This window comes from Corvus hawaiiensis, chromosome 12, assembly GCF_020740725.1.
Source record: "Corvus hawaiiensis isolate bCorHaw1 chromosome 12, bCorHaw1.pri.cur, whole genome shotgun sequence".
In the NCBI taxonomy this organism is placed as follows: Eukaryota; Metazoa; Chordata; class Aves; order Passeriformes; family Corvidae; genus Corvus; species Corvus hawaiiensis.
In genome coordinates this window covers 7,376,525-7,400,364 of record NC_063224.1, presented here as the reverse complement: position 1 = coordinate 7,400,364, position 23,840 = coordinate 7,376,525, and the positions used below count along the sequence as shown (strand labels likewise).

General features: G+C 58.6%; 2 protein-coding genes across 5 annotated transcripts in view; one reads left to right on the top strand and one right to left on the bottom strand.

Moving 5' to 3' along the window:
* The window catches only part of LOC125332328, a 7,593-nt gene extending 6,524 nt beyond the window's left edge, over nucleotides 1–1,069 (top strand). The window contains exons 14-15 of the mRNA XM_048317094.1: nucleotides 277–350; nucleotides 521–1,069. Coding sequence (XP_048173051.1) covers nucleotides 277–350; nucleotides 521–581 — 135 coding nt within the window. The 3' untranslated portion in view covers nucleotides 582–1,069. The remainder of the gene's footprint in view (nucleotides 1–276; nucleotides 351–520) is intronic.
* CARMIL2 (capping protein regulator and myosin 1 linker 2) lies at nucleotides 925–23,840 on the bottom strand. 4 transcript variants are annotated; one of them, XM_048316687.1, is made up of 41 exons: nucleotides 23,675–23,840; nucleotides 22,380–22,471; nucleotides 22,207–22,257; nucleotides 21,856–21,915; nucleotides 20,459–20,580; nucleotides 20,008–20,105; nucleotides 19,336–19,406; nucleotides 18,648–18,721; nucleotides 17,442–17,517; nucleotides 17,277–17,365; nucleotides 17,043–17,137; nucleotides 16,801–16,887; nucleotides 16,497–16,606; nucleotides 16,056–16,133; nucleotides 15,866–15,942; nucleotides 15,669–15,773; nucleotides 15,381–15,450; nucleotides 15,133–15,214; nucleotides 14,456–14,552; nucleotides 14,128–14,185; nucleotides 13,424–13,596; nucleotides 12,670–12,738; nucleotides 11,941–12,034; nucleotides 11,773–11,868; nucleotides 11,025–11,153; nucleotides 9,956–10,069; nucleotides 9,647–9,822; nucleotides 9,059–9,146; nucleotides 8,509–8,625; nucleotides 7,955–8,021; nucleotides 6,982–7,131; nucleotides 6,614–6,885; nucleotides 4,954–5,057; nucleotides 4,145–4,550; nucleotides 3,758–3,877; nucleotides 3,388–3,424; nucleotides 3,141–3,209; nucleotides 2,561–2,854; nucleotides 2,285–2,392; nucleotides 1,941–2,051; nucleotides 925–1,855 (listed from the first exon to the last, which is right to left on the bottom strand). In XM_048316687.1, exons 1-41 carry the CDS (start codon nucleotides 23,712–23,714, stop codon nucleotides 1,680–1,682), a joined length of 4,602 nt encoding a protein of 1,533 aa, XP_048172644.1. In that variant the 5' UTR covers nucleotides 23,715–23,840; the 3' UTR covers nucleotides 925–1,679. The 4 variants fall into 4 exon arrangements, with proteins under 4 accessions (XP_048172644.1, XP_048172643.1, XP_048172645.1 ...); XM_048316686.1 differs by having other exon boundaries at nucleotides 6,614–7,131; XM_048316688.1 differs by lacking the exon at nucleotides 6,982–7,131 and having other exon boundaries at nucleotides 23,675–23,839.

Here is a 23,840-nt window from a genome sequence, read left to right as displayed (position 1 = left end):
AAGCCCACCACTGAACCGTAGCCCGAACTGCCACATCCACACGCCATTAAATCCCTCCAGGGATGGTGAAGATGTGGTTTAGCCTGAGCTGGGTGGGAACAAACAATTGCGGGAGCATCTTCCAAGCTATCTGGGTAAAGGAAGATCAAAAGAACAGAGGGAGAGACACCTCAATCCTAGGGATTTTCCTGGGGTTGTTGGGCTCTCAGGCTGTGTGGGGCAGCACTCTGGGTGCTGTGGCTGGGGCAGACCCATCTCACCCCTTTGCTTTTGCAGTACGTGGAGAGACCATCTCAGTACCAATATGAGGCACCGAGCCCTGAGCTCTGCCAGCAGATACAATCTATCAGGTCAGTGCCATATCAGCCATGCACTCTGGCTGTCCCTTGTCCCTGCAGTGGAACTCACATCCCTACAGTGAGTCCCCAACCTCTGCCTTACCCCTTGTCACCAGCTGCCCCAGTGGTGTGTCCACAGCTGGGTCTCTTCTCACCCTGGCTCCTCCTGTCTGGTTTCTCAGGATCTCAGAGGCAATGCTGAAGTGGGCATGCTGGATACTGACTGAGGAGGAGGATTCCTGAGCCCAGCTCATCTTTCATTCCTTTGTTTCTTCAATGGGTCTGTCAAAACACTGGGAAGAGTGGTTGGGGGAGGGATGTGGAGACACCAGAACCTCTGTGCCCCAGGGGACTGCTGAGTGGGCTGGCCTGGCTGCAGAAACCCTGGTTCCAGGGGTGGTGGCACATGACCTGTTGAAAGCCAATACCCTCAGTGCCAAGAGGGGAGAAAAGCATTCATTCAGGAAAGCCTGTATGTGAGCCAGCATCCCTCTCCCACCTCTTCATCCTTTCCAAATGCCTTGGCCCAGCAGGTGGGGACAAGAGGTGATCCAGTGCCACCATAGTAGCGATGGCAGAGGCCCCATGACCTGATCGTGCTCCAAAGGTACCCCAGGAGCTTGGATGGTTTATTGAATAGTTTAGGTAGGGTCCTGCACTGTTTGTTACAAAAAATAATCCTGCAGGGTTATGCTGTAGAAATTAAAAATAAAAGTTGTATATTTTTTAAATACACAGCTCTTGTATTAAAAAAAAAAAAAAGAAAAAAAAACAAAACAAAACAAAACAAGCATCTTGGTTTGTCGTAAACATCCGTGTAAGGAATGCGTTTGGTCCGGAGCAGAGGGCAGCACAGGAGAAAGCCACTGGGGTGTCAGGATCACGCTGGTGCTGTCAGGGAGCTGCGGGGATGGAGCTGCGTGCTGGAAGGCGGTGGGTCGTGGTCCCGCTGATGGAAGCCTGCGTCTGGCGGGGGCTGGAGAGAGCGATACCCCATGGGGTCAGGAGCTGGAGTGGTGAAAGTGCCTTGGGAACGCTTCCTAAAAATAGCTGGCTGCCTAAAATCACCGGCTCCCCCGCTGCAGCCCACAGCGACAGAGGGCATTGGGGACCACAACACCACTGGATGCATCCTGCAGGCTCTGACAGTCCCTGGGCATCCTGGGCGATGCTGGTGGCCCGGCTGTCCCCATGGCGAGAACTGGGCGATGCCATCATTGGCACATCCACGCCAGCCCGGTGCCCCGTGTACCCTCTCCGCACCCCAGCTGCCAAGCACCCCGGCACGGCGCACTTGCTTGCAGGGTTTTATTGGGAACAGCGTGGTGACATGCAGGGGCTTCACTGTCCCAGGGCTGGCTCCTCTCGGCCCGGCACTGGGCGTCTTTGGTCTACGGCAGCTGAGTCTTGTGCATTCGCAACAGTTTGTGCCAGGGCTTGTGGCTGCTCACCCTCAGTGCCTGTGCCAGCCTGCGGCTCCTCCAGCCCGGCACGGGGCCAGTCCTGCGGCGTGGCACCTACAGAGGTCACAGGTGCTGGTGTAAACATGGGGGAACCCTTGGTACCCCAATACCTGCTTTAGCAGGGAGGGGACCATCTCACCTTTAGCATCCGAGGTTGGTCCGGGCTCACCCTCCATCTCTGAGAGGGACTCGTGCTTGGTCCTGTGCCTGAGCACAGGCGAACGCCGCAGGCGCAGGGGAACAGTGCCCACTGGGGGAAACACAGCCCAGCTCCATGTTAGGGTGGGGCATAGTGGCCTGGCTCCTGCTGGAACTGATCCCAATGCCAAATTCCCTTTGGGAACTTCTCAGTGCAGCAGTGCCATTGTCTATCACCCACCAGCTGGGACAGGGACCATCACCATGCACATGGAACTCCACCACCCACCTCTGCTGGTGTTGGGTGCAAGGAGGGGGTGGGGTCCCACTTCAGACCCAACTTACTTCCCAGCTCTGCCGGGCACTCGGGCTCCCTGAGCTGCTCCTCATGGACGGACAACGCTCGGCGGCCGGTCCCCCGTGGCGCTGCCAGCCGTGCCATCAGCCGGTTGTCTGGAAAAGCAATGGGGAGGTGCCATTGGAGGGGAGCCCACAGCACCCCCATTGGCAGACCCCATCAGCACCCGGCGCCGTATGCTTGGCTCCTTGCTGCCCTCCATTCCCAAGGGCTCCAAGAACAGGCCAGCAGTGGAATGAGGCACCCATGGGCAGCATCCCTACCTTCAGTATTGGGTGGTGTGGGCAGGGTGCCAGCACCCACCTCCCCACCATGGCTGACCCTCCGCGGCAGCGCCGCCGGCACGTTCTTGCCCAGCCGTGGCAGGCTGCTGCTCCAGCCCTCCCAGCCCCCGGGCTCCGGCAGCCCGCTGGGCTCTGCTAGGGTGAAGGAGCGCCGGGGCTGGTCGGAGCTGGTGGCCGGTGGCTCAGTGGGCAGCTGCCTTCCCAGGGCTTTCCAGGCTGGCCGGGACTCAGTGCTGGGCTCCATCGTGGCGGCCAGGCTGCGGAAGGGTGCGTCTGTGGGGCAGGCAGGATGGAGCTGTGGGTGTCCAGAAGTGACAGCCCCAGGGAATGGTTCTTGGTGCTGGAAACCAGCCTGCAGCCAGTCCAGGGACTGGGCAATGGGCTGGGTGTCCATCCGCCATCACCAGGGATGGGCACCCTCTTGAGGGTGGAATTCTGCCCATGTGCCTGTGCCCACCAGTCCCTGTTAGCTCCATTCCCCATGCTTGGTGCTAGGAGAGGGGATAAAGCCCTCTGTCCCAGGGGCTGCTGTGACCCCCAGCATGCACTGCTGACCTACCTGTGGACACAGAGTGTGTGCGGGCCTTCAGGGAGCGGGGGGAGTCTGCAGAGCTGTCCACAATGTCCCCTGCAAGCACGAGCCACTGGTCAGCATCAGTGAGCTGGGGTCTGCCCAGTGCCACCAGCACCCAGCAGGGGGAAGATGTAGTGGGACCCACAGCTGGGAGTCCACGGGGGCCTGCCCATGGCCACCCATGGGTGCCCAGCTGGGCAGGGGTCACGGTGGGGAGGGCGCAGCCCCTCACCATCTGAGCCGGCTTTCTTGATCTCGCTGTCTTTGCTCTGCAAGGGGAAAAAAAACTGGTGAGGGGGTGTCAGGGAGGCAGCGCCCACAGAGATGATGGGTGCAGAGGGCAGAGTGCTTCTGCCAGGCTCTGAGGTGGCTGCAGGGGATGGGTGCATGCGGGGAAAGGAGGGACAGACTGACAGACACCATGCAGTGCACAGGAATCCACCCCTTGCAGAGGGTTAGGTGACAGGGCAGAGGCCATGGGCAGTGGCAGCACAGAGCCAGGTGCTGCCAGTCACAGCAGGGAGATGTCCCCCACTCTGGACCACCATCTCCTACCACCCTGGAGGTGCAGGGTCCATCCCAAAAATGGAGCCAGTCCCCACCTGCTGCTTCTTGCTCTCAGCGGCCGGGCCCTTGGTGACGCCGATGCGATGGAGCATGACCTGCACGCGCTGCTCGAAGGAGCTGGACAACTCCCCCTCGCTCTTCTCCAGGTGCCTCTTCTGCAGGAGAGACACAGCCCTGCCAGGAACATGGACCCACCACAGCACCTATGGCACCCACACTCCTGCCTGCAGGGCACCCATATTCCCAACCCCAGGCATGCTGCCAGGAGATGGTGACATGGACACGACCCAGTGGGGATATCCCCAGACATCACTCCAGTGTCCCCGCACCCCCTGGTAACCCCACCAGCATCCAGGGTAGGAACAGCACCCACCAGGCGAGCTGAACAGCAGAGGTGGCTTGGTGACTGTGACAGTGCTTACCTTGTCGTGCCTGACCCCCAGCGCATCCTCGTCCTCCCCAGACAGCAAGATGAGCGACTGGGATTTGCCCTCCCGAGAGTACTTGGGGCGGATCCTTCGGGCAGAGTCAGGGGTCTGGCAGTGCTCAGGCTCTGTGTGGGGCTCAGCAGAGAGCCCCCCCTCCTCCGATTTACTCAGGGGCTTCCCTGACTCGCCCGCCTTGCTGGGGGCTCGTAAAATGTCACTGAGCATCGAGCGCCTGCTCCTGGGGGCGGTGGGACCACCCTCGGGCTCCTTCTCACACCTCGAGCCCCGGCTGGATTTGGGTTTCTTGAAGGCAAAAAAATTCCCGATTTTCTTCTTGAGGGTGCGGGAGCCAGAGGGAGCCATAGGGGCTGATCCCGGGCAGATCTCTGGAGTCGTGGGGCTGGGGAGAGATGAAGCATTGGAAAAGGTGAGCTCCAGGTTGCCAAGAGGTAAGGGATCAGTTTTTTCTCCCTGCCCACCTGAAAGGGATGAATCCAGACCCTGGACACACCACCTGAGATGGCAATGTCCTGGCCAGGGCACCCATTCCCAGCATGGCTCCCATGGGTGCTGCATCATTGCCTCCCTGCTGCAGAACAGACTACATGGCCACATCCTGCACACCATGGCTGCCATCCCATTCCTCTTCCCCCAGCTTTGCCCTTGGTGATATCCCTGGGTGTGCTGCTTTCCCCAGCATCCCTTTCACACTGGGACCAGCAGCGTTTGCAGGGAGGCTGCTGAAACCCCGGGGACGGGTGTGTGCTGGGCAGGTGAGGGGCCCTGAGCTCCCCCAGGCTTACGGCAGTGTTTCTGTGATGAGCCTCTTGGCAAAGAAGTCCTCCAGCCCCTCGTCCACGCGGGTGATGCTCCTGTCCTCGCTGTTCTCGCAGGCCACGGGCTGCACCTGTGAGTGGCAGTTGCTGTCAGCCCAGCACGGGGCAAAGGTGCCCCCAGGCACGAAGATGTGTCACCCACCCCTGGGCATGAACAAGTGGGTGCCCCTGCAGGATGGGTGCTGGCACCCTCCATCTCATTCCCAGCATTAAAGCCAAACCATGGTGCTATCAGCTGCATCCCAGCTCTGATCCTGCTCCCTCCCTTGAGCACTGGGAGCTCCAGGCAGCCCCAGGCTCCTTCCAACCCCTTGCCCAGCACAGTGGCTGAGGTATGGCACTCGAACTGTGGGAGAAGCCTTTGGCAGGGATGCTTCCTCCACCTGAGCTCCAAGAAACAGACCCCTGTGCTGCTCGTGGTGATGGAGCAGGTGACCTGCAGGGACCCACATCTGCATCCTTCAGATGCTTCAAGTCCAACCTTGGAGTGCCCGCACGGCCTGAATGAGAGCCACCTGCTCTATCCCCATAACAAAGTGGCCCATGCCACAGCCAAGCCTTCCCCCATGGCACCTTCCTCTCCCTGGCATGTGGTACCGCATCAGTGGCTTCCTATCGATGAGAGGGAGGCGCTTCCCCATCGGTGGCATTTCAATCCATAATGACTTTTCATTACGGCTGGATTGATGCTGCTCAGGAGCCGTTCCAGCCAGCTGAGATCTGCTCTCCCTGTCACATCATATCCATCAAAGCCTGTCCTTGCTCAAGCCTTGGCCCACCCCGGGTGCCAGGAGTGCCTGTCCCACTGCAGGGTGATGGTCCCCTGGCCCTGCCAACCTCCAGCACCCACCCTGCCCATGGGACACAGCTCCTGCCTCCCCTCCGGCCCCATGCCAGCCCTGATCCCACCATGATCCAAGCAAGCATCACCACAGCCGTTCAAGACAGGGCTTTCCAGCAAGTGAGAGGATCCAGCTGCATCACGGTGGCATGGGGATGAGGTGATGCCAGCAGGATCCAGCCCCAGGGACAGTGACGGAGCTGGACTTGCCACTGACTGCACCCAAAAGTTACTTTTCCTTTGGGAAGGGGGTTGCAAAGGCAGGATCCCCATCCAGTCGCCTGTTGGATGGGGGGAGCACGACCCACCTCATCACGGCTGGCAGAGCCCCACCAGCATCACCGGGAGCTGTGGTGGCCGCCAGTGCTTCAGGGATGATGGATTTTGGATACAGGGGAGCAAATGGAGCTCAGGAGGAGGGAGGCAGCTGGAGCCATTGCCGAACACATCGCTGGTCCTCTGCACCCAAACTCTGCAGGTTTTTTCATTCCTCCCCTGGCTCCCACCGCTCAGCATCTCCCAGTGGGGAGCAGAAAAGAGGATGGATGATTCCCCTTGCCCCCCCTCCCCCCAGCCCCCTTGCCCATCCTTTCAGGCTGCCCCCCTCCGAGGAGGAGGCTCCGGCAGCAGCTGAAATGCAGAATAATAAACCCGCCGCGTCTTTGCGCATCTCATTTTCCTGCCTCGCAACAAATACTGACCGCAATAATTCACCCAAGTGGGGAAAAAAAAGGGAAAACCACACCGAATACACCCCACCTCCCCCGGCAGCCGTGCCCCCCTTACATTCGGCTTGCTGGGCGGCTGCTTGTGCCGGCGGTTGGGCCGGGGCCTGGCTTTGGTGCAATGCTCCAGCTTCTCGCCGGCGGTCGGCAGGTCCATAAGGAATCCGGTGGCGGTGGCAGGCTGCGTGGCGGGGAGCGAGCCGCTCGCAGGCTCAGCATCCTTTGTGGAGGCAGGGCGTGCCGGCGGCGCGGCGGGGCTGAGTGACGGCGGCGCCCGGTGAGCTCGGAGCCCGCTGGCGTCTCGACCCGCTGCCGGCTCCAGCTCCGAGACACCTACGAGAGGCGAGAGTGTCCCTGTTGACACCCGGCCTCGCCAGGCCTCCCCATCATCATCATCATCATCACCATCATCATCACCGACGCCGTCACCTTCGCCCACGCGTGGAGGGTCAGCGGGGCGCTGGCTCCGCCGCGGGGAGGAGAGCGCGGCCGTGCCCGCCAGGAGCGTGCGTGGCGGCTTTGCGGCGCAGCCCGGGATGGATCCTGCCACCGCCGCCGGAGGGTTGCGTGCAGGGGATGCTGTGGGGGGATTGCGGGGGGATGCTCAGGCGGGGGCCGAACCGAGCCCCGCAGCCAGCCCCGAGACCTGCAGCAGGCGGCAGTGGTACGGCAGGAGCCCTGCCAGCGCTGGCCCGGCCAGCAGCACTCACAAACACACTCGTTTTGCTCTGCAGGCAGCTCCTCACCCCGCCACGTACCCTCTGGATGGGCGGCAGGGTGCTGCGGGGCTCAGGGACATCGGGGTCCCCTGGGGACACAGGGGTGCTGGGTGCTGGAGTCTGCACGAGCTCTGCTTTAGCCAAAGCACAGCCACCCATCAGCAGCTCATTGTCTGTGCCCCCCACTGAGATTCACCCCCCTCCCAGGCATGCAGGGCTCTGGGGGCAGCACCAGCAGCAAGGGAAACCCACGCGCAACATCTTCTCCCCGAGGGTGGTGGGTGAGTGGGTGATGTCTATGCCCAGGGTGAACCCTGGGATGGCTGTGGGAGATGTCACGGCACCCACAGTCACAGACAAACCTCCCACCCCTGCCTGGCTGTGTGGGGAGGGAGTTCAGGGCATTTACCCTTCTGCCCGAGGGCACTGAGCCAGCTGAGACCCAAAACCAGCACAAGAGCAAGGTCAAGGTGAGCATCCCCCACAGACCCCAATCACAGCACTGGGAGAGGCTCTCTGAAGAGTCCAGATCCTGCTGCCCTCAGCCCGTGGCATCAACATGGGGGGCTCTGACCGCGAGGTCCCCAGGTGGCCGCTGCGAGCCCCCGCCCCTGCCATGCCCCGTGGAGGCAGCGCAGCCCACAGTGAGCCGCAGCAGAGGGACAGTTCCACGGTGACCTTACTTCTCACAGTTGCTGTGGGCCGAATGCTCCTGAAATGCTTGTTTCTCCTCCGCAGGGCCATCTTGTACTGCAGGGAGAGAGGCACGGTGGCAGCTCCAGCATGGACAAGCTGGCTGTGGCAAGAGGTATCCCACGGCAGCAGGAGCCAGCCAGGCTTTGCCCAGTGATGGCTGCAATCCCTCCTTCACCCCTAGGCTCCCAGGGATGCACCTCCTCATCTTGTCCCAGCTCCAAAACTACCCATGGTGCTGGATTGGATAGTTCCCCATCCAGGACCATGCATGGCACTGGATCCCAGGTCCCAAAGCAGCAACAGTAGGACAAGGTACAAGCAGCTGGGCTGCCACAAGGACACGCTCCTGGTGCCAGCAGCGTGGCCTGGCAGGCTAATGGTCCCATTTCCCAGCACTAATTGCCTTAGCACTGCTCTGGGGGGTGCTGGGGGGTGCGTGCACTGGAGAGGCCGCGGCGTTAAGCCTGGCATCATCCGGTAAGGCGGATAAAGGGCAGTTATACCGCAGGCATCACGCGGCCGCAGCGGGTCCGGACCCTACCTCCTCTGCAGCAAGGTCCAGAGGATTCCTGCCCCTCGCCAGCGCGGTGGCATCGTCCTCAGCCGACTCCGGCAGCAGCACCAGGAGGTCGAGCCCCTGCTTGGAGAGGCTCTCTGCCTAAAACCATTAGGAAGCACTTAAATTATCCCAGGGGCTGAAGCGTGCTTGGCTGCCCTCTGTGCTCTGTGCTGCTCTGCTCCCTACCCACGGCTGGGATTTGTGAGCGGATTTAGGCCTGATTAGCCTGCGTCCAGCCCAGCGCAGCTGCCCTGTTGCAGGAGTGGCCAGTGCCTGGCGTCACCCCAGCAGCCCCCACCACACGGCAGCAGCACTGGGACTTTGCTCAGATGTTGCTGTGACCGCACGGGAAGAGGATTGCCTGGGAGGAAAACCAGCCTGCGTGGGAATTGCCCTGCTTCCCAGACTGCAAATCCATGGTCACAGCATTGGCACCCAGGTACCTGGAAAATGCTGGGGTTCCCAGACTCCCCATTCTGCATCCCAGCCCCACATCCCCCTCCCACAGGTGCTGGCAGCCCCCAGCACTCACCAGTTTGTACTGGGCGATGGTCAGGTCTCCCAGCACGGCATCCACAATGCAATCAGCCACAGCGGCCGTGACGGACAGCTTGATTTCACTGGGAGCAGAAAGACGGCTCTCAGGGCCAGCACCCACCAGCCCTGCAAGCCATGGGGCCACCTCCCAAGGGAGAGCCTTGCTGAGGAGGTGGATGCTTGGCTGTGGCACCCAGAGAGGCACCTGGGACATGCCCATGTGCTGCAGCTCGCTGGGTCTGTGCTGCCAGAGCAGGAATGGGATAGGCACTGGCTGGGATGGAGAAGGCCAAATGCATCCCCTTGCTGATGGTCAGCACTCCCTCTGCCAGCCAAAGGGGTGTGCCCACAGGAACATCACCCCATGGGTCTCCCTAGCACCCCAGGGACAGATCCAAACTGGATCCAAGCTCGTGCAGGAAGCAAAGCCACAGCTGGAAAAACACAGCAGCAGGGCCCAGCACACCACTATCACCACAGTGTGGGGAGAGGAGAAGTTGGTAGGGAGCCCCCAGAATGCTCCTCTGGCCTCATGGGTCAGTGCCAGTGGCTGAGCGAGAAGGAAGAACAGCACATCACCCACTTCAGCTTGCTGAAGACATCAGTGACCATCTGGTCCAGGACAGCGCTGAGGCTGAGGTGGTCCTGGAGGCAGATCCTCTCCGACATGGCATTGACCAGCTGGTCCCTGACCCCGCTCTTCTGCACCACAGCTGGGCACAGGCCGTGCGCTGTGTCCAGCACCGCCTGCATGATTGCCTGAGGTTTGGGGAGGAAAGTGGAAGTTTCAGTGTCTTTTCTATCAGGATTCACATGATTTTCAGTAGACACCATCCCCCTTATCCTTATGGGCAAGGCTGATGAACACCCCGTGCTGTCCATGGGTGCCCACCTGGATTTCCCGGCTGCAGGTCTGTGATGCTTCCTCCATGAGACACTCCAGCTTGTGCTGCAGCTTGCCGTTCTGGTACGGGGTGTTTCCTGCCTCATACAAGAGTGGCAGGATCTGGAAGAGAAACGGTGTGGATCATCCCATGTCACCTCATCTTCCCTTCCCATACTTCCATGCACACCCTGCGCCCATGGCTGCCCCATGGAAGAGCATCACCTGCATCAGCTGGGCCAGGTTTGGCCATCTTTTGGCTTTGCTGGGCCAGGTTTGGGCATCCTCATCCCTCAGAATCCCTGTGTCCCCTCAATTTCTCCCCACCACCCACTGACTCTCCTTCCCCTCTTGCACCCCACTACGTTGCTACCTGCATCGGGGAGATCCTTACCCAACCCTTTCACCACCTTTCCAACGTTAGTACTGTCTTCTTAAATCCTATCTCTGCCAGATTAAGTAACCAGGCGGGTGCCAGAGAGTTGGGGAAAAGGGGAAAGGAGATGGTTTGAAGATAAGTAGAGGAGGAGGTGGAAAAAGTGCAGTGGGGAGAGAGAACCGAGACCAAGAAGATCAAACCAGGTCTGACAGAGCCAGGAGCTGCCAAGCCAACACAGTGGATTTTGTCATGGGCTGATGGAGCATTCTCATTGCTGGGGCAGGATGAAGGTGCTGCAGGGAGGGACCCTCAGGGATTCAGGGAGGTTTCTCACCAGTGTGGGCATCTGTGGGTTGCAGGGTGTGCTCACAGCTGGAGCACCCATCTCTCCCAAGGAGGGACGTGTGAGCATGGGATGCCAGAGGAAAAGGGGGTTGTAACCCCTGTGGGGGGTGTGCATAGCTGTGTGTCTCTGGGACAAGGGGACTAAGAACACTTTGATCTTTGTTCTAGAAGGGAATTCAGAAATTCTCAGCTGTTCTTTAACGTTTGCAAGTGCTCAGTGGTGTGCATCCGTTGCATCGACATTCTGGAATTCCCTGGCTGCTGGTTAATGATGTCATTAACTAATCAATGCCCCGCTTCGATCCCGAATGGACGCCGGGTGAGCTGAGGGGGTTTCCCACGCAGTGGACTCACGCTGACAGAGAGGTTGGCATTCCTGATGGCCTCCTCAGCGCAGAGGATGTCGGTCTCCACCTCCCTCCCCGTGCAGGTGCTCAGGATGTCGACGTGCTTCTGCACACTCAGGCAGATCTCATTCACCATCTGGAGCACAGAGAGGCTGCGTCATGTGCCGACGCTGGAGCAGCACTGCCAGTTCCCCTCCTTGCTGTGACTTTCCCAGAGAAGAGTGTGCTCAGAGGGGGAACAGGCAGGTTCCAGCCTCCCAGAACATCCTTGCCTAATAATCAGGGATGCCACATGGCTGGGATTTGCTGGCAAGAGTGCACAGGGGGTAGGAACACACTGTATAGGTTAGCATAGCAGCAAGTTATCTCAGCAGTGCATATGCATGAAATGCATGGATGCAGTTAGCAGGATTCCAGGAGATCTGCTTTCCATCCGCCCCCACCCTCACCACAGAACCATGAAATGGTGTGGGTTGGAAGGGATCTTAAACATCCTCCCATTCCAACTCCCCTGCCATGGTCAGGAACACCTTCCACTAGACCAGGTTGCTCCAAGCTCAACCTTGAACACTTGAACTTTCAGAGATTTGGCGTCCACAATTTCTCTGAGCAACCTGTTCCATCCCTCCAATCTGCTCTGCCTACTCAGGAAAGGTTAAAAGGGTGTTTTGCTGCTTGGAAGAGCTCACATGAGCACGCCAGAGTCGTTTGGGGCAGGGGAGGAGCAGCCCCATGCAGTAATTTGTCCATCAAACCTGTTCGGAAGAGGTGGTGAGGATGCCCTGCTGCAGCCGGAAGGTCTGCGCCGGCAGCGTCTGCCGCAGCTGGTTTCTCGTCAGACAGGATTGGAGCTGCAAAGGCAAGAGGCCATGAGCACTGATGGTGGCACCTGGCCCTGCATCCCCCAACCCACATCCCCCCACCTTGTGCACGGCCTCCTCCGTCCTCTCGGGGTTGCTGCGATAGGCCTGTGCCACGTCGCTCATCGGCAGCGGCATCGACTTGAGCGTGTAATTCCTGTGAGGCACAGTGGGGTGAGCAGGTGCTGCTGCACCCAGGGTTCATCCCCCCTCTTCATGTCCCCGCAGACATGACACAGGTTCAGAGCCCACCCAACGGCAGCCTGGACGTTGTCCCGAGGTCCAGCCCTGGAGATAGGGATGGCCAAACTCTGGGCATAGCAAACCCTGATGGGATGGCAGTGACCACCTGCCCAGGCTCTCCATGTGCCCCTCTTTCTTCAGACCTCCAGAGATCTGCACAACCAAACACTAGACCTGGAGGTGGGTGTGCTCAGCAGGTGAACAGCCTCTACCCATCTGTCATGGGCAGGGAGGAGAGGAACATCACATCACTGCCACCAGCAGCTCCCCCTGTGCTCACTGGGGGCTCCTTGGGTGACATGAGGCCATGCTGGTTGGGATGCAGAGCCCAGGGGAGTCCCTGAGGTTGGTAATGGAGGTGCCATCACCAGATGGGTGTCAGGTTGCTTTGCTGGCTGCAAGACCAGAGTTGTGGACCAACTCCCTTGGGACATGCAAGGCCTTGCTGTTCAAGGGTTAAAAAGGTCCTGGGGACAGTGACACGCTGATGACAGAGGCTCTTTTGCATGGCAGTAGCAAGCCAGGAGGATCAAGAGGCTCCTTCCTTACCTCTCCAAAGCTTGAGCCACCTCCAGCAGCCCGTGAGCAGTTGTGTTGTTCCTGTCCCAAACCACGGTTCTGCAAAAAGAAGGACGTGGGTGAGCCCTGCCCACACCCACACTGCCCTGAGGTGGGTGCTGGCAAGAGTCAGCCCAAGGCTGACCCCAGGCACCAGAGAGCCTAAAAATGGGGTTAAAAATTATGATTTTCAGTATCCAAAATCTAAACTTGGACTTTGCAGGGAGCTGTAAATTAGGTGGGTGCCTGGAGGGAGTGAAGGACTGGAAGGACATTCAGGCACCATCCTGCAGGCAGGGACAGATGTCTCCCAGAGGAACAGCCCTGGCTGAACACCATTCCCTGTCCTCTGCAGACACCACTGCTTTGGCTTTGTGTACACAGTGTGGTCCAAAATGGCATTTTAGGAACTGATGGCAGAGCATGAGGCAAGGGCAGTGACTGCAAAGGTCTGTCTGCAGCATGCTGGGCTGTGCATGAGCCTGGAAAAGAGCTGGTAAGCACCAGGGCAGGCATTGAACTGCTCTCTTGCCCTTCACGTGTCCCCTGCCAGCACTGCCAGATGACTGCCATGGGTGCACAATACAGTCATAGCATCCAACCATGTACAAGGAGTGGTCCAGGAGCACATCCATGGCTGCCAGGAGCCTTGACAAGCCTCCTTTGATGGCACTAGCATCACAACCATCATATCAGGGCCACCTGGCACAGGGTCACCCACAGCATATTACAGAGCTGCTGCTACCTGAGCTTGGTGTTGATCTGCAGGGCCTTGGCGAGCATCTTGGCCCCCGTGTCCCCCATGGCGTTGCCGCTGATGTCCAGGGAGATGAGGCTGGTGTTACTGCCCAGGGCACTCAGCAGGACATTGGTTCCCAGTTTGAGGCGTGATTCAGCCACAGACAGTGACTGGAGAGGCTAGAAAAAGGACAAGGAGGGGGCCAGGTGGCCAGGACACATGTCAAGGTACATGTCACCCTTCAGATACAGCCTCCATCCCTGTCCAGCAGCCTCTGAGATGGTGCTGGTTTTGGAGAGACCAAGTGATGCTGAACCCCAAGAAACAGGAAGGCAATGAGTGCTTAGGCAACAGGCTGGATTTAGCTCAGATGCCTGGCAGGCAGTGAGGAGAAAAGAGAGGTTTTTGGGAAAGCTGTGCTGAATCCAGGTTACACCAAGTGTCTCCTCCATGCCTTTAGCCAGACACAGGTTCCCGTTTTCCCAGATGAATGGGAACAGCTCCCACTTCTCTGTCTGAGCATCTGCTTCAGACTGAGGAAAATAAAAGCAGAAGGACTTGAATGGCAGTGGGAGAGAGGGAGGATTGCTCCCAGGCTGTGCGGGAGGGATCCGGGTGGCACCCCGGCATGGAGACTGCACAGAGGTGGCAGAGGGTGACCAGGAGCACGGATGGGATGGTTGGGGTGGCCGAGGGCAAGCTGGACTCACACAATCCTCCTCCTGGGTGAGCTGGACAATGCGGTGCAGGACATCCAGTAGACCTTCCCTGTGGGAGAGATGGTGTGTGTAGGGGTTACTTGTGCATGCCCTGGGGCCACAGATGCAGCTGGCAGAGCTCTGTCCTCCCTCCCACTCTTGCCTGGGCTATGACCCGTCTCTGACTCTGCACCAGGTGCTGGCAATGGTGCCCCTTCCTGTTGTGTTGGAGCAGCCAGGGTGGGCAGGCAATCCCTACCAGCCCATGGGCTTTTGATGGGGAGAGAGAGTCACCATTCCAGGATGGCTCCCAGCCTGGGTGCTGCTGCTTTGCACTCACTTGGATTTGATATTGAAGTTCTTCCCCAGGGAGACGTGCCTGATGGATTTGCTTCTGCCAATGGAGAGCACCAGTGTCACCATGTCGGGGTCAAAGCCTGCAGGAGATGGGAGACTCCCACCAAGATGCTCCAACAAATCCACAGAGGTGGCACCAAGGTGGGCCCTCGCAGGAGACCTGCAGAGCCACCAAGCTGCCACAGTGGGATGTTGGAGATGCTCAGGGAAGATCCTGAGCATCTTCCTCCCTTCCTGGCTTCCCCCAGGAGACAGAAGACCTGTGCAGACCTGGGGTCCCTGAGAAGTGAAATTTCTAGGTGAAATTAACAACTGGCAGAGGTGATGTTTGTCATGATTAGGATCACTTGCCCATGGCTTTGGAGGCCACAGCAGGACCAGGTTGGCAGCAGAGGCTGCAAACACCTGCAGAGTGGTGGGAAGAGTTTCTGCCCAGGGAACCCCTTTCAGTGCTTCAAACCCTGAGCCAGCGACATGAGACCACTTCAGATTCAGTGAACTGAAGAGGACTGTACCAACAAAGGTGTGAAATAAGAGATTTTGGCAAGTCCTGAGGCAGGAGGGCATAAAGAAATCACCTGACTCCCTGTGCTGGGTGAGTGGACATGATGGTCCAAGAGATGGAGGAGATCTTCTCCAGGCTGGGAAAAAGCAACCTACCATTGTCAGACAAGTCCAGGTCACTGATGGAGCTGGCATCGGGGATGAGATCCTGGATGACTTGGGCCCCTGCTGACCTCAGCTTGGAAGAAACAGTAAGACATCAGTACAAGAGGAGGCAGCGAGCCCTGCAAACGAGATCCTGCTCTCGGGGAGGTCAGACAGGGCACGGACCTGCCCGCACTGCCACAGTGCCAGGGGTGGTGGCATGGCCAGAGGGGTGGTGCCCATGGCTGCTGGACCCTCACCTCACAGCTGCTAAGATCCAGGTGCAGGTCACTGATGAGACTGTTGTCGGCCAGCCCTTGCAGCAATGCCCTGGAAAAGTCACCAAAGCCCCCCCATCAGTGCGAGAAATGGGGGCACCAGCACCTGCCATGGGGCACCCCCAGCGCTCCAGGCAGTGGAAGTGGGATGCTAGAGAAGGTATCCTTCCCAGAGCTCTGCCTCTCACAGCCCCTTCCATCCATCCTCCCCTGGGCTGGCCTCCCCAGGCTGTGCTCACCCCTAATCCATTCCCCTCAGCCCAACCTCACCTTACGACGTCGGCTGGCAGCTTGGTACCTGCCAGGGAGATGTGCCTGAGGGAGCAGGCCTGGCTGAAAAACTCCTTGATGTCAGGGGAGATGGTTTTCACCCTCCTGAGAAGGATGGGCACAACATGGATCATCTGCCACCCAGGACCAGCCACCCCCTGGGTGCCACACCCCCCTCACGCCATCCCAGGGCTTACTTGTGGGAGTACACGTTTTTGGAGAGATCCAGGTGGATGAGGCTGGTGTGGGATCCGTGGAGCAGGGCTCCAAAGAGCTGCCAGGGTGGGGATGTGAGCCATGTGGAGGGGGACCCAGAGGCGCTGCAGCCCCTCACAAAGCCCAAGGATGGAGGGGGACTGAGGGCAGGGCTCACTGCATGGTACTCACAGCATCCAAAGGACAGTCTGTGCCAGCCAGGCTGAGGTGGGAGAGCGAGTGGCAGTGGCGGAGGAGGCTCTGCAGGTTCTGTGAGCAGAGGGTGCTCAGCAGCTTTGCCCCTGAATCCCACCCAGCACCCTGCAGCCCTGGAATCCCAGCTCCAGCCTGTCTCCTCCCTCCTGCTGAGCACAGGGTGAATCCTGCGCACAGGAACCCACTCTCTCATGGGATACATCCTTGCTCCAGATGGCATCTCCCACACCCCCACAAGGGGAAGTCCCCAGGGTGTCCCCATCTGCTCCCAGGCAGGCAGGGGGGAGTTGCAGCCATGATGTCCCCATCCCTGGGGTGCTGCAGGGCAGGGCACAGGCCAGAGGAGATCAAAGCCATCCAAACCGCACTGGGGACAGAGTCTGAGTGATGTCACCCCATAACAGCACGTGAACTCACACTGATGTCATCCCCAGCCAGCGTGCCAGGGTTTCCAGAGAGGTCCAAGTGCCGGAGGGAGAATCCAATGGCTTTGTTATCTGTGAGGGCCTTGCATAACGTGCTCATCCCTGCTCGAAGAGAGTGGGAGAGAGGGATGGCTACAGGCCCCCCGCCCTGGGGAGAGCCGTGGAGCAGAGCAAAGGAACTTCCCTCCAGCTGGGGCAGCAGGACATAGCATCCACAAAGATGCCTTTTCCAGGGTGTCCCTGCAGCCCCTCCAGTCACTCCTTTTGTGGAGGGGGCAAGGGCACCTGGGCTGTACCTTTGGCTGTGAGCATTGTCCTGGCCAAGCTGAGGCTCTGCAAACCCTTGGGACTCTTCTCCACGTGCCGGCTGAAGGCAATGACCCCTGATGAGAGCAGAGAGCCCTGAATGGCTGTGCAGGCACAGCTGGGTGCCCATCCCACCCTGAGCTGCAGCCTCCAGGACAGGAGGCAGCTGCTGGTGGGATCTGAACATCAGTTTTTGTGGGTGTAAACTCATCCCAGCCCAGGATTTGAGTACCTCTGTCTTCCAGCTGGTTGCCAGCAAGGTTGATGGTGTGCAGGACGGAGTCGGGATGGCTGCTGAGCACCTGGGCCATCCTCTGCACAAAGTCACTGTGGGGAAAAGGGTCACCCATCTGAGCAAGGTTTGGACACCTCCAGGAAACACAGCCACCAACCCTGTAGCCTTACAGACCATGCCACCAGGCTGCCAAGACCCAGCTCATTGCTGCCTTACAACACCTTCACTTACGCTTTCAACCCGCTGTTCTCCAGCACCAGCTCCTCCAATGTCACCGATTTGCTGAGCATGTAGAGCAGCTGCTCTGAAATCTCCTGATTCTGGCAGGGAAGAAGAAATCCTTTCTAGGAACCCGGCCACCTCCGGTGCACTCAGAGCCACGGCACCGGCACTCACCAGCCTGAAGTCCTTGCAGGAGAGCTTGGTGAACCACAGGTTGAAGGACAAAGCAGCGACACTCAGCGCCACATCCCTGCAGCATGAGAGGGATGAGAGAGTCAAGGGCCAGGATGAGCCAAGGCTGGTCCCAAATGGGTGACCCAGAACACCCAGCTGGGGGCTATCCCAAGACATCCAGCCCCAGGGTGCCCCAAGATACCTGGAGTGCCCCAAGACACCCAGGATGCCAGAGCACACCCATCCCGTGGTGGCCCAACACATCCAAACCCGAGGTGTTCCAACTGACCGAACCCTGGGATGCTCCAAGACACGCACCCTCAATGTGCCCCAACACAACGTTCAACAGAACAGGACTGGGGACTGTGGCTTTAAAGCAACCCACAGGTACCGATCATCTTCCCCAGATTATTCCCTTGGGGAAAATAAAATGAATCAAAATATTTGCATGCTTCTATCTAAACCTCAGGGTTTTAAACTCTTTTTAACTCTGGGCTCTCATGTGAGCAACACCACAGGTTTTGCTTGAATGGAAACAAGTTTCTTTTTTACTTCCTCATCCAAAGAAATCTCTAAAACCGTCTCCTTTTTGGCCAGCTGAACACAGATCCCCTGTTCCCCAAAACACTCAACCCAGAACTTTGACTTGCTGCAGCCCAGCCTGGCTGTTGCCTCCCCTGACAGCTGAGCCCTTGCTCCATCTTTCTTGGGATGGAGACATGGCTGAGCCCCACAGGGAGAATGCCAGGCACAGCTGGAGCTCAGGGCCCCACTGTCAGATTATAATCAGGTGATAACAAGGCTATAACAGATCTCTGGGGGGGCTGGTAGGGAGCAGTGCAAGTTTCGGGGTGGAGAGCGGCACCGGCTGCTTTGCATAGGGAAACACCTGACAGCCACGAGCTGCGAGAAGCGGCCGTGACGTTGGGTTTTCAGCCCCATAAACAGCTCCCAGGCTGATCTAAGAGTTAAAAATGAACAGAGAGGCTGCCTGGACTCTCATCTGCTGCCCCATGGGACAGGGCACAGCATGTTTGGTGTGGGCGAGTGTCAGGCTGCAGATGTGGCACCCCTGGAGCATGCAAGATATAAAAGCTTCCAACATGGACAGAAGAGCGTGTTGGGCCCCCTAGTAGGGACAGGGAGAATGAGGGTGAGTGCTGGAGTGGCATGGGACACTGCAGGCAGCACGGCTGGGAGACTCACCGGCTCTCCAGGTGGCTGAAGTCCAGCAGGTTGAACTCCCGGCAGTCCTGGCTGTGATAAATGTTGTCCACATCCTTCCCAGAAGGATGGACACATGGATCAGGCTCAGCACTGAGTCCTGGGGAGGGCTCAGGTGCCTGGTGCTGCTGGAGGGAACTGAGCCCATGGGGCCTCCCTTCTGGGGAATCCCTTGCCTAAACCCCAAGTCCAAAACCTTCCCCAGTGCTCTGGCTGGCAGGGGACATGTCCCAGCTTGGTGGGACAGATTGGTGGGTCTTGGACAACTTCTGCAGGGAATGGTCAGAAGGCAACGCACCCCAGGCTGGTGGGAGCGAGGTGTGGGGAGAGGGGGCTGGGATCAGTGTCCAGAGGAAGGGGGGACAGCAGGTCCTGCTATGGCTGGGTCCCAGCAGGATTCTCTTCTACTAGGACACCCAGCAAGATTTCCAGGGGCTCTCCTTAGGTCACAGTCTGGGAAACAACCTGGCCCAAGACACCCCTCTCCCACCTGCACTTTGATTCCAGCCCACCAAGGAGCAGGGGGCACTCAAGCCAGGCGAAGCTGCAGTTCCCAGATCTGGGCTGCCCCAGCCACAGCAGCTCCATGAGGCACCCATGAGCATCCTGGTTCCCTGCACACCAAGTGACACACTGCCACTGCCTGCACGCAGGGGATGGACCAGCTTACCCACTGGATCTCCTCACGGAAGGCAAAGCCATTGTAGTCACACAGAGCAGCGTAGGTCTCTGAAAACCCCCCTGCGAAGAGAAGGCAGTCTTGGGGGCAGACCTTCCCATGGGAACACGGAGGAGAACTTGGGGAGAGTGGGAAACAGGAGAGGGATGACAGGGACTCAGAAGGGATGCTGAGGGCTCCCCCTTCCCTCCTCAAAGGGGAGAGAGATCTACTGTCAGCCCCAAAATGGGGGCTTTGGCTTGCTTTGCTTGATCTGTGTGGGTACCAGGCCAGGCACATTGCTGTGGTGATAATGGAGGTATCCTGCTCCAGACCAGGCTACAGGAAAAGCTCCTGGCTCTGCAGTGGTGCCATATGAGGTGGGTAGAAGCATCCACAGCTACAGGTTCTCACAGGTAGATACGGAGCATCATTGCCCACTGTCCTGCTCCTTTCTGGGGAGCTACCTCCCCTCAAACCTGCTCCTGCCCCGTGGGATGGGGTGGGCTGGTGGACAGCAGACCCCAGTAGCAGGGCTCCATCTGACCAAAGCCACCACGGGTGCCCTGCCAGCAGAGTGGGGGCAGTCAGCAGAGCTGGTGTTGATGGATGCAGGGCTGGAATAGTCCCCAGGGTGCTCCAGCCCTCCTGGTCCTGCCTGAGGGAGGTTATGGCAGGACTTACCACAAGGCCCAGGGTTGCTCTGCAGCATTTCCTCCAGTGAGTCTGTGATCTGCTGGATCCTCTCATACAGGCTGGGGGGGCAGTTCTTGAGCAGCGTCCTGGGGAGGGAGCAGAGGGGTGTGTCAGGATGGGCCAGGAGAGCATCCCCACCACTTTATGCTTAGCTACAACCCTTGTGTGTAGGGTGGGTAAAAATATTCAATCAGGGAGCAGGGTCTCACCTCCATCCATGTGTTTTACTCCTGCTAAAAGCACTGTTGTGCACCCATCCTATATTTGGGATTTTCTAGCTGCAGGTGTCCTGGTTCATGGCAGGTGGGTTGGAACTAGATGATGCTTACGGTTTGTTCCAACCCAAACCCTTCCAGGATTCTATGATTTGGGGCTTTTCTGGGCAAAGAGGTTGCTCTGGTACCTACACAACCACCCCTGGGGAGCAGAAGACCCTTACCCAAGGGATGAGTCTGGAAAGACTTTCTTAAGTGACATGGTGACATGGATAACAACTTGCTCCAAATCATCCAAGGACATGAACCGGAAGGCATAAGATGCTGCATCTGTTTCTATGACAACCTGCAGGGTCCAAAGGACGAGAGATGCCTGAGTGAGCTGGCAGCACACAGCGTCCCCAAGCCCCGAGACATGATGGTGACAGCCATCAGCTCCTCACTGCCAACCCAGTTGGAGCACTATAAGCGCAGGGAATGCTGTGAGCACCAGGAATTTAGGATAAAATACATTTGTGTGCCAGAATAAGGCATAAACCTCCTGAAAATTCAGCTTAAGCTGATGCAGAGGCAGCCCAATGCAGTGGGGTGAGAACAGCCTTGTCTCTGCCTGCCGCAGCTGGAGGATGGAGGTTTCCTCCCTAAATTTTTTTAATCGAGGTTTGGGGCTTTTTTAGCTTATGGTTCCTACCAGGAAAAAAAAAAAATCCCATGGCAACATGCTCCCTGATTTAATTACACACTGATTGAGGCGTGGGAGCAAGATGACAATTATCTGCTGGCATCGCGCGAGGATGGTGCTTCCGCCAGTGCCCAGGGCTGTGGAGGCAGGAGAGCGTGGGACTGCCTGCACATTAACAATCCCTGGGCTTTCCACATCGCGGTCAGATGTCTTGCCCTCCTCCACCCTGAGGTTTCAACCCCCTGCACCCCTCTGTCTCTGCCCAGCTCCTTCAGTTCTCTCCTGGAGCTCAGCCACGCAGCCTGCTGAGCAGCAGAAACCCCGTGTGGAGGCTGAGGCCATGGTGGCTGATGATGCTTTAACAAGAAAAAGCCAGACAGGGGGTTAGCAAGGACCAGACAAGAGGTTAGCAAGGACCACAGCCTTGTTTCGGTCAGTATGTCCAAGCCTTGATATCCAGATCCTCTCTTCCATGGTTCCCACTGCCACATCTGCCCTAGGTGCCTGCCTCTCTCTAAGAGGATTAACGGGGTTTAAAACACCCTCCTGCTAAATTTGTCTTCACCTTGGTAAGCCTGCAGCCGTTTGTCACCTTGTCCCTGCGGAGTGGGAGGTGCCATGCCCAGGCACTGTCTGTGGATGCCAGAGGGGAACAAGTGCAGGCACCCACCCAGCACCCCTGGGTGCCTCCCTGCACATCCAGCTCCGGAGCAGAACCTCTCATGAGGCCGTAAGAGGATTTCTTTAGAGGAGGAACAGGGACAAGTTCCCTGTGGAGCTCTCAGGGATCAACCCTGAGGTGACCCTCAATGTGCAGTGGGGGACCAGAACACCCCCAGACCCTGTGGTGGGCTCCGGACCAGGGTTTGCCATGGGGCAGCGGGAAGAAGGTGAGGTAATGCCCAGGTTGTGTTTGTCCCAGTTGCTGGTGCCACTCACCACACTGGGCTCTTGGACTGTCATCTCCCTCACCTCCAGGAAGCTGAAGCTGCTGTGAACCTGTGGGTCAGAGGAGTAGGATCAGCCCAAGTGCTGATGGAGAAAGGAAACCCAAGGGTTAACATCAACTCCCACACTTCCCCATGCCTCAAATAGTGCTTGGCCTTGGCCCCACCCTCCACCACCCTCCAAACAAGACCCCCTCCCCTTCCCCCCATTCCTTTCCTCATCCTGCTCTTGAGGGCTTCCCAGACCCAGTGGCCCAGGTGACTCGTGGGTCACTCACCTCAGTGCCCCAAGCCCCACCAGGAACCACAGGGCTGCCCCATGGCACAGGGTCCCCACACTTACCCTCACTGGCAGCATCACAGGCAGCACATAGGCTCGCCAGGGTGTCAGGACCTAGGCAAGGTGTGACAAGGGACCATGGTGACATGGGAGTCACCCCTGTCCCTCACTGCAGCTGTGAAACAGCTTCCCGGGGAAACCAGGAAAGTGGGAACCAGGCTGGACTCTGCACATACCAAGATAAAGTCGTCATACTTGGATTTCACCTGCAGCTGGATGCTCAGCACCAGGAGCACCTTCTTTGTCCCCAGGAAGGCGGTGATGCCCTCTGAAAAGACCAATGTCCGCATCAAATGAGGCGGCTGAAGTCACCTTGGTCCTCTCCCACATGCCCTGCTGCCCTCGGGGATACTGTCCCCACCTGAACCATCTCTCCCTCCTCACCTGACAGTCAGACCCTGGTTGCTCTCTGACAAACCACACACTTCACCAGCTGTGAGTCCTCTTTGCTGCTCAGGTGATGCTCAGGTGATGCACCCACCTCCCCAAATTCTGCCGCAGCCTCAAACCAAGCACAGGGCTTTGGGGTCTCTGGTTCACACTGCCTGTGCTGCCTCACCCACTGGGAGGTGGCACTAAGTGACAAGAGAGTCCTGATTTCTCTTACTTCCTGTCCAAATTTACCACTGGGGAGCAACTGGTCACAAGTCCATCCTCTCCACAGAGCAGCCAGGGTGGTCACATGTGCCAACCTCCCCAAGTTCACAGACGGGTCACTCCCACGGTCACTGGGCCACTGTGAGCATTGCTCCTGCCTTGAGCACCACCTCCCTGCCTGCCTGATTCATGCCTCTCACTGGGAGAAACAGAACCAAAACCACAGCTGTCCATCACTGTGCAGAGCAAACCAGGCTCTCACAATGACACCGAGCCCTGCGGGTCCAGGGGCTTGAGCCACGTGTCTCCAGGGTCCCATCCTGGTAGAGCCAGGACCTGAGGCTGTGGGGACACGGCGACTCAGCTCCTTCCCACCTCACTGCAAGCCTCAGTGAGGCTGATGAGGCTGAAGGACCCCGAGATGTCTGTGGCCTTCTGCTTTTTCAATCAGCCAAGAGGCGGCTATGAGCAGTGGTACGTCACAGCCCCCCATGCTGAGCTGCAGGCTGTGCCTTCCTGGGGAGCTGCCGGGGACCCCCCAAATGGCCAGAGCAACCCCAGCCCATGGGACTGAGCAGCACCACGCTGCACCCACAAACCTGGCAGCTTGAGCTGTGCAGAATCCCATCCTTGAGGAGCCAGGTTGTCTGGGGATGCTCTTGGTCCAAGCTCCATCCTCAGGCAAATGAGTTTTGTGGACAAGAAGAAACCCCAGACACTGCTTGGACCCCCCTGAACCTCAGCTGCTGCTGCTGAGGGAGCCAAAAGCAGCTCTGCCAACCCCAGCGAGGCAAATTGGGGCCAAGCAGGCCCCGTACGGGTGCTTTCCATGTGGCAGCGATGCCCCGGCAGCGCGGCGGCGGGCGATGCTTACCTTGCAGCTCAGCAGGGATCCCTCCCGGGGACGCAGCCATGATTGGGACCACGGGGTCACCTGCCCGGGTATGCGGGTGTCAGGGCAGCATCCTTGGGCGCCGCGGGAAAGGCACCCTGCCGGGAGGAAGCGCTGAGGTTACCAACCGGCAGCGCCGCCGCCTCGG